The sequence below is a fragment of the Apaloderma vittatum genome, unplaced genomic scaffold, assembly GCF_000703405.1.
Source record: "Apaloderma vittatum isolate BGI_N311 unplaced genomic scaffold, ASM70340v1 scaffold10109, whole genome shotgun sequence".
Classification (NCBI taxonomy): Eukaryota; Metazoa; Chordata; class Aves; order Trogoniformes; family Trogonidae; genus Apaloderma; species Apaloderma vittatum.
This window is the reverse complement of record NW_009734605.1, coordinates 1-9,287: the sequence shown is the minus strand read 5'-3', so window position 1 is coordinate 9,287 and position 9,287 is coordinate 1. Positions and strand designations below refer to the sequence as shown.

The following is a 9,287-nucleotide window of genomic DNA, read 5'->3' as shown; positions in this document are numbered from 1 at the left end:
TGAGACTGCAGTCCAGACCTCAGCCTGTGCGAAGTGCCTAGACCTTCCCCCTGGGGAAGGGCTGGGTAGCAAACCCATCTGCAAAAGGTGTGGAAGAGCTCCTGAAGCAGGTGGCAGCGCTGCAGGAGACAGTCACAAGGCTGCGTGACATCAGGGAGGCAGAAAAAGAGACAGAGAGCTGGGTCCGGGGGAACGCAGCAGTGGAACCACAGCCTCTGGCCAAAGAGCCCAAAGTTCTTCCACAGGAACAACCGAAAAAGGGAGAAGCCTACAATGTTGCGGAATGGGAATTTGTGCAGGAGATCCAGGAGGATGAAGAAACCTCTCTCAAAGCCTGAGGCATCCTTGCTTCATGGCTCTGCAGAATGAAGAGGGAGAAAAAAGGCTGAAATAGACACCTCAGAGCAGGTGAAGGTGACCATGTAGGCTCCCAAAACATCAGCAAGCTCATCCAAGAAAAAGCAGTGGGTAATAGTATTGGGAGACTCTCTTTTGAGGGGCACTGAGGCACCTATTTGCTGACTCGACCTACTGTCTAGAGAGGTTTTCTGCTTACCAGATGCTAGGATTAAATATTTAACTGAGAGACTACCAAACCTGGTACATCCCACAGGCTATTATCTGTTGCTACTGTTTCATGAGAGCACCAGTGATGCAGCCACAAGCAACCTACAAACCATCAAGAGGGACTAAAGAGCCCTAGGAGAGACAGTCTTCACTTGGGTGCCCAGGTAGTACTTTCATCAATCCTCCCAATCAAAGGCAAGGGGCCTGAAAGAGCTGACAGAATCAAGAAAAATCGATGAACGGCTACAGGAGTGGTGCCACAGCCAGGGTTTTGCCTACTTGGACCACAGGTCTCACTTTGAGAAACCTGGTCTCCTGTGGGCTGATGCGGTTATCTTTCAGAGAATGGGAAGAATGTCTTTAGACAAAGACTAGCCAACGTAGTTAGGAGGGCTTTAAACTAGGTTTGTTGGGAGAGGGGATTCACAATTCCTCCCACTCTGAGGGCAGTGCTGGAAATGACAGCCCTGGCTCCAGGGATGGGTTGCAGGCCAGCAAGAGAGCGCATCAAGTATGAGATAATGGATTCCAGCCAGTAAGTTGGCTTCAACAGGAGCACCACTTAAATGCCTCTATGCAAATGCATGGAGCATGGGGAACAAACAAGAGGAGTTAGAGATGTGTACATGTCTGCAAGGTTATGATGTTCACAGGCATCACAGAGACGTGACGGGATGGCTCCTATGACTGGAGCACCGGATTAGATGGGTATAGGCTCTTTAAGAAAGATAAGCAGGGGAGAAGAGGAAGGAGTCTTGCCCCCGATGTCAATGACCAGCTGGAATCCATGGAGTTTGGTCTGGGGATGGATGAGGAGCTGACTGAGAGGTTATGGCTTAGGGTTAGAGGAAAAGCAGGGGTGGCATCATAGTGGAAGTCTGCTACAGGCCATCTGACAAAGATGACCAAGCAGACAAGGCCTTGGCTGCAGTGACCCTGAAATGCTAGAATTCAAGATCCTCAGGGCAACAAGGACAGTGCACAGCAAGCTCGCCACTCTGGCCTTCAAGAGAGCAGACTTTGACCTCTTCAGGCATCTGCTCAGTGGAGTACCACAGGATGAAGCCCTGAGGGGAGAGGGGCCCAAGAAAGCTGGTCCGTATTCAAGGACCACCTCCTCCGTGTCCAGGAGCAATGAATTCCAAAATAGAGAAAGGCAGGCAAAGTCAGGAGGCCTGCGTGGATGAACAAGAAGATCCTAGACACACTTAAAGATAAAAAGACAATTTACAGGAAGTGAGAAAAGACTGGGAAGAATACAAGAAAGTGGTCTGAGCAGCCAGCGATCAGATTAGGAAAGCTAAAGGCCAGATAGAATCAAATCTAGCCAGGGACATCAAGGGTTACAAGAAAAACTTTTATAGGCATGTTGGTGATAAAAGGAAGGCTAGGGAAGATGTGGGCGCTTTCCAGAAGGAAATAGGAGAGCTGGTCATGAAGGATATGGAGAAAGCAGAGCTTCTCGATTGGTTCTTTGCCTCAGTCTTCACCAGCAAGGGCTCTAGCTGTTCTGCCCAAGTTGTAGAAGGCAGGGGCTGGGAGAAGGAAAATCTGCCCACTGTAAAGAAGATCAGGTCTGAGACCATTTAAAAAACCTGAAGGTGTACAAGTCCGTGGGACCTGATGGGATTCATCCACGTCCCGAGGGAACTGGTAGATGAAGTTGCTAGTCCACTTTCCATCGTATTTGAGAGGTCATGGCAGTCTGGCAAAGCACCCACTCGCTGCAAAAGGGGAAACATCACGCCCATTTTCAAAAACGGAAAAAAGGAAGACCCAGGCAACTACAGGCCAGTCAGTCTCACATCTGTGCCTGGCAAGATCATGGAGTAGACCCTTCTGAAGGCTCTGCTATGGCATATGGAAAACGTGGAGGTGATTGGTGGCAACCAACACGGCTTCACCAAGGGAAAATCCTGCCTGACAAATCTGGTGGCTTTTTATGATGGAGTAACAGAATCAATTGACACGGGAAGTACAACTGGTGTCATCTACCTAGACTTGTGCAAGGCCTTTGAGGCTGTCTCACATGAAATCCTGGTCTCCAAGTTGCAAAGACATGGATTTGGTGGATGGACCACTTGGTGGATAAGGAACTGGTTGGAAGATCACGCTCAATGAGTTGTGGTCAATGCCTCTGTGTCCAGGAGACCAGTGACAAGTGGTGTCCCTCAGGGATCAGTACTGGCACTGATACTATTTAACATCTTTGTTGGCAAAATGGACAGCAGCATGAAGCGCACCCTCAAGCAAGTTTGTCCATGACACAAAGTTGTGAGGTGCAGTCGACACGCTGAAGGGGAGGGATGCCGTCCAGAGGGACCTTGACAGGCTTGAGAGGTGGGCCCAGGCCAACCTCATGAAGTCTAATAAGGCCATGTGTAAGGTCTTGCACCTGGATCAAGGCAATCACAAGCACAGATACAGGCTGGGCAATGAGCAGGTTGAGAGCAGCCCTGAGGAGAAGGATTTGGGTGTGTTGGTGGATGATAACATCAACATGAGCCAAGAGTGTGCACCTGGGGCCCAGAAAGCCAACTGTATACTGGGATGCATCAAGAGATGTGTGACCAGCAGGCTGAGGGAGGTGATTATGCACCGCTGTTCTGCCCTTGCGAGACCCCACCTGCAATACTGCATCCAGCTCTGGAACCCCCGACACAAGAAAGACATGGAGCTGTTGGAGCAAATCCAGAGGAGGGCTACCAAGATGGTCAGAGGGCTGGAACACCTCTCCTATGACAACAGGCTGGAGGGCATCTTCCTTTCACAGTTGTTGGCTGGAGAGTGAGCTTGTAGCTGAACGATGCTATGCAATTTCCCACCGCCTGCTCCAGTCACAGAGTACTTCATTGTTTTATTTAATGACTTGGGAGATTTCGTTATTTTGGCATAGAAGCAATAGGCATACCTACAAACACTGTAATTAAAGGATGACAGTCAGTCTACTGAAAGCTGATCCCTGCACTGGATTTCATTCTTGCTACACATTTGGCTAAATCCAGAAGACACCTTTGGGGCAGATTTCTTCACCATTTTAGGATCATGACTCCTGAGTGCACTAGGTTGCCCAATATATCACCTATCTCCGGTTCCCCAGGACAGACAGGTCTTGTCAGATCACATTAAGATGGCTGTGCAATAGTGGTATTCTTCAGTAACACTTATTACATGGAGGCAGCTCTGCTCTGGAAGCATCCCCAGCAATAAAGAACACAGAAACTTCCAGGGAAGATTACATGAGCAGCTGACACAAATGTAGCCTGAGCCGGCCTACCGCCATGACCTGCAGCTGAGCAACCTAGTATTTCTTTCTGGTATGGCAAAGACTGACTGCAGCATGAAGGAAACGAGAACAGATCAGAAGGCAAATCAGCAGTCTTGTTGAACAGTTGGCATGTTACTACATGCAGCTCAACACACACACAGAAGCCTGTCTGTATGAAACAGACTACCCTGGGTCTGGCCAGGGTGGCGTTAATTTTGTTCAGCAGCTCGGATAGCACTGTGTTTTAGGCCTGTGCCCAAACCAATGCTGATAATACAGTAATTTGTTTTCATGTAGATATGGTGTTTAGTGACATGGTTTAAGTGGTGGACCTGGCAATGCTGGACGACAGTCTTTTCCAGTCTAAACAGTTCTATAGTTCTGTGTTATAGATCTCGCTGAACAGTGCTTGCACGGTATGAGGGCCATTTGTTTCACACTCTGCACCTACAGTGGGTGCAGTGACTGAGGCGTGCACAAGAGGTTGGGAGAGGACACAACCAGGTAGATTCCCTGAATTTCATACCATGTAATGTCATGCTCAGCAACAAAAGGGATAAGAGGGGATTTAGGGAAGCTAGCTATTTTTAGCTCGGGAACTGCTTGGATATTGGTCCACTCATGGGAGGTGGTGTGCTATTGCCTTCGCATCAGTAGCCTCATTTCTCTCTTCCTCCACTTCTCCTTTGCTTATTAAATAATTTTATCTTCACAAGTTCTCTTGTTTTACTCTTCCTTTCCTCATGTGCTGTTCCACTGGAAGTAGGGCAGAAAGTCAGTAAGCAGCTGTGCAGTCCTTAGTTGCATGCTGGGGTTAACCCACAGCACAGTGTCAACTATCTGTGGATTTTTTTAGTGAAAATAAAGGGATTTTTACCTCCACAGCTATTCCTCCATGCAAAATAAATTATCTCTTTTCACAGCAATTACCTACACTGTAAAAAAAGAGATGGAAACATTTCACACCGCTGAATTATCAATCTGCTTAAGTCCTCCAATTGTAGAAGACTTATTCACCCTTTCACTTCACTGTTGTATTTATGCTTACTTTCAATAAACTATCTGTAAATAAGACATTCCCTTCCAAATACAGTTCCTTCTTTGGAAAACACTGCTTCCATTTTCAGAGGTCAACAGTAAAGGCAACTAGAGTAACTTAAATCTCCTTCATCGTCAGCCAGACTAAACACACTATCAGACCAAGGAGTATTCTCCCCCATTATTCTTTTTGCCATCAAGATACAGGTAACAAAAAGCTAGAGATGTTGATACCTAACATCTCCAGTCAAACTCTTAGCTGTAACGCAGTTCTACACATTCAGTAAATTTTTTTCTTCTGTGCCTTGTAGCTATGCATCAATGCATCCAGTATGTATACAATGCAATTCTTGATCACTTTGGATTTTTGCTGGCATTCACATTCCTTTCCACCCCTTAAGCTCAGTAAAGTTCATATCTCATCAGAAGTATCACAGCACTAGCAAATTTGCATGCTTCTCATCTTCAGACAGCCTGCCAGTGAACTTTTCTACTGTTATCAAAAGTAGCCATTTCCAAATGGTTTTCCCCCTTTTGACCCTCTTCTAAATCTGTGCTTCCACTGAGCTGCAACAGACCAGCTACAAATGCAATCTCCTAATTATTCACTGCCTCCAGTTAGGAAAATGCACGTACCCACATACCACTGTTCCAGATTTGTCTAAGCAACTCTCCTAAACACTTCGCCTTCACAAAATGGTCTGTCAGTGAATGAAGGATGAATGAATGTCCTGTAACTGGAAGATAACATTCAAAGTGCATGCAGAAATATCAAAATGTAATCCTTACTCTGTAAGGAAGAGACAGGTTTCGGCTTTTTAAGGTCACCAGTTATGCAAGAGCAGCAGTCTTTTCCCACCATCTACTGAAAGATTCATTTTCACTGCATAACAAAAAAAGTTGTTCCAAAAATATAAGAGATCAAAACCACCTGATGCAGGAAAACTGTACTAAATGAACTATGTCAGTTTCTGAACAGACAACGAAGAGCTACTTCAAAGCTGCAGTATGTCTTCCTAGAGGCTATGAAGATGCAGCACTTCAACACACTGGACTTCCCTTTGCATTCATTCCTCCGCTGTATTCTTATCAAAGGCAGCAAATTGCAGAAATCCCACGATCAATTCAAATCCTTCCAAGCACAAAACTGAATTAGCCTTTCTTGACTCCTGCTCAGCTCACTTCTTGCCTCCAATATTAAATGCCTCCAATAAATACATGCTTAAGTGTTCCCTAGAATGCGAATGCTCTAAGCTTGTTTAGTAAGCACTTCCCAAAAGAGGACACAGGAACATGTCCAGGTCGGTTTTGAATGTCTCCAGAGCTGGAGACTCCACAATCTCCCTGGGCAGCCTGTGCCAGTGCTCTGTCACCCTCACAGTGAAACAGTTTTTCCTGATGTTTTTGTGAAACCTCCTATGCTCCAGCTTGCATTCACTGCACTTTGTTCTGTCATTGGACATCACTGAAAAGAGCCTGGCTCCGTCCTCCTGACACTCCCCCTTGATATATTTATAAACATTAATGAGGTCACCCCTCAGCCTCCTCTTCTCCAGGCTAAAGAGACCCAGCTCCTTCAGCCTTTCCTCATACGGGAGATGTTCCACTCCCTTCATCATCTCTGTGGCTCTGTGCTGGACTCTCTCCAGCAGTTCCCTGTCTCTCTTGAGCTGAGGGGCCCAGAACTAGACATAATATTCCAGATGTGGCCTCACCAGGGCAGAGGAGAGGGGAAGGAGGACCTCTCTCGACCCACTAGCCATATATCCTTAGCAAGAATAAGATCAGAAAGCATGCAAGCACATGATACAGATGGGAATGACAAGGTAAAATACCCCAAAATCTGATTCAGAAACCTACTCAATACCATGAAGAAATCCCAGTGTTTTATTCCATTCATAAAGGACATAATTCCTCTTAAGCTCTAGCAAACTCAGCTTGTTATATGGGACACCAGATTGTTCAAATCACACACTGCATACACAATATTACAATACATCGCTATAGTTCATCTTTGGTTGAGAATGAGTGCATCCTCAATCACCTCACTATTTTCCTTTAGAGAGTGCATCCAATCATCCTTTGAATATAACCAGCAGCCTGTTCTAACATTATGCAGCAAGACTAATTACAGACCTTGTCTCAAACTAGTCCAGGGACATCTCCAAAACAATCTCTACACATTCCTAATAGTCTCCAAATAGAAGTCAGGGAGAAATTCCAGTCTTCACAGACAATTACAGCTTTTTTTTTTTATTATTTTGCTTTTTTCTTTTGAGACAACTATGTTGCAAAGAAGAAAATTGCAGCTAAACTACAAAGTTTTCTGGAGCCCAATTAACACCATAAACTCTCACATTTATCACTCAACGATAGTACATGTAGAGACTGATCACCTTCCTACTCATTACACCCTCATAGCTCATTTTGTCTGGTGTCCGTTTGGTTTTTTTAGTATAGCTTACATTTTTAAAACAAAGCCATCCACTGAGCAGAGCTAAAACCAGCTTTTCATAGCTTACTAGTCACAGCCACATTAGTTCTTCTGTATTTCTCAGATTCTGTGCTACTTTAAAAGCATTTAATCAATGAACAATTTCTTAGTCCAAAGTAAGCTTATTCTTTTAAATCCTAAGAAAAACCAGCAAAATTTGTGAAGCAGCAGTGGTTCAACAGCAAAATATATCAGCTATAAATGGTTTCTCTAAAGAAAAACACGTTTCCACCGTACCTTAGGTGTTAGATCAGATCGTTCTTGAAGCTTGTATGTCTTGGAGAAAAGAAGTCTGATTATCCATAGAATTAGAATTCCTTCCAAAATGAGATGGTAAGCAGGAGCCTGAAAATATAGGCACAAAAAGAAGTCTACACAGAATTCTACTTGAACCAGTGTGACACTATGCAAGATTTTTGTCTCTACTAGTACACTCAGAACAAAAACATAAAGCTGATCATCAACTGATACATATTTCTAAATCCACATGGAAGTGGATTGCTTTGCAACTACTACTTGTAACTGTTGTGTTTGAATGGATTTATTCTGCTGTTAATAAACAAGGCACATTCTAAATTGATAAGCTGTTTTAGTTCCTGAATGTAAACTGAATCTTGTGAGTGAAGGCAGATAAGCTGTATGCGTTGCATGTATGTATTTGTGAATGCGGAGAGCTTTCACAACAAGTAGAAGTCTCCTGGGAATTTGAAGGTCTGTGTCATCCACACACACCCACTTCAACTCTACCTTCCTGTAATTTATAGTCCACCAGCAGTGACAGCTACTAATATTTACAAAGAAACCTGATCTTGTTCTCGTAGCCTGTTTTTGTTAGTTTCACAGGCACTTTGAGCACATATACCCCAAGACAGTCACCAGAAGCAGTTCTGCCCCTATGCCACGTACCGTCTTGTGTGGACGTAATATTTAATAATATATAGAGCAAACAAGAACAGAGAGCTTAGCCAAGTTAAAAAGTTAGCTGCTTTGGGTGCTTAGAGTGAAAAAAGTCAGTTTCCTCTGGCAGCACTGCTAGTTTAAAGCAGATGTGAAGTTATAGCTCCAACATTTGACATACTGTTTTAATGACTGGTTTAGTTATTGAATTTCAGAAACTCTGCTATCTACACTGTGGATGTTCACTATTTTTAAAAGACTCCAAGTGCACACCCTTTCTTCAAATCAGTTTAACATCTCCCTCACATCAGCATTTTACAGTGGGATCTGACCTGCCAGCAAAAATGGAATGCACCACACACCAAGAAACTAAAGGAAACTGAAGCTTTCCAAGCCGGTAAGGAGTCCTATGGCACATAAAACTGCAAATAACGAGTTTATCGTTTGCAGAGAGCACTTTCCAGTTCAGCAAACATATTAAGACTCAAAGAGCTAAACGTCTAAAGAACACATAGCACAGCAGCAGTAGAGGTCACCACAAACTAATTCCCCATGCTTTCAGTGCCTACAATTACCCTGAATTCTGTGTACTAGACTATGCTACCAGCTTCAGTAGCTAACCACTTCTATACCTGTACTTCAAACCCGAGTATAAGTTCTTGAAAAGTTACTTATCTTTGCCAAAGGAAGGGAGGGAAACAGACTGCTGATACGAGAACACTGCCTATCACCAGAACATCCTTTTAATACCATGAAGCAAAGCCTGGATACAAGCACGCCATGCTGCTCCCCTCCAGGTGAGAACCCAAGCACAAATATTTAGAAGCTGTTTCTTCATAAATAACACTTCTTGGGTACAAACTCTGGACTTACATTCGAAGAACACTGAATCTTACCAAGGTTTAATGTTCTTCGAACGTAGCTTTACAAATCTAAAGCACAGAAGAAAGCAAGCGCATGCACCCACTTTTCCAATTTCTAAATAATATACATAAACATACATCCACGATTCCGAGAGCGAAG

The 9,287-nt window shown here is 44.3% G+C and overlaps 1 protein-coding gene across 1 annotated transcript in view; it reads right to left on the bottom strand.

Moving 5' to 3' along the window:
* The window catches only part of SPTLC1 (serine palmitoyltransferase, long chain base subunit 1), a gene marked incomplete at its 5' end in the record, with an annotated part of 32,206 nt that extends 24,406 nt beyond the window's left edge, over nucleotides 1–7,800 (bottom strand). The window contains one exon of the mRNA XM_009876343.1: nucleotides 7,605–7,800. Within this exon, the coding sequence (XP_009874645.1) occupies nucleotides 7,605–7,800 (196 nt within the window). The remainder of the gene's footprint in view (nucleotides 1–7,604) is intronic.
* Nucleotides 7,801–9,287: the final 1,487 nt, after the last annotated feature.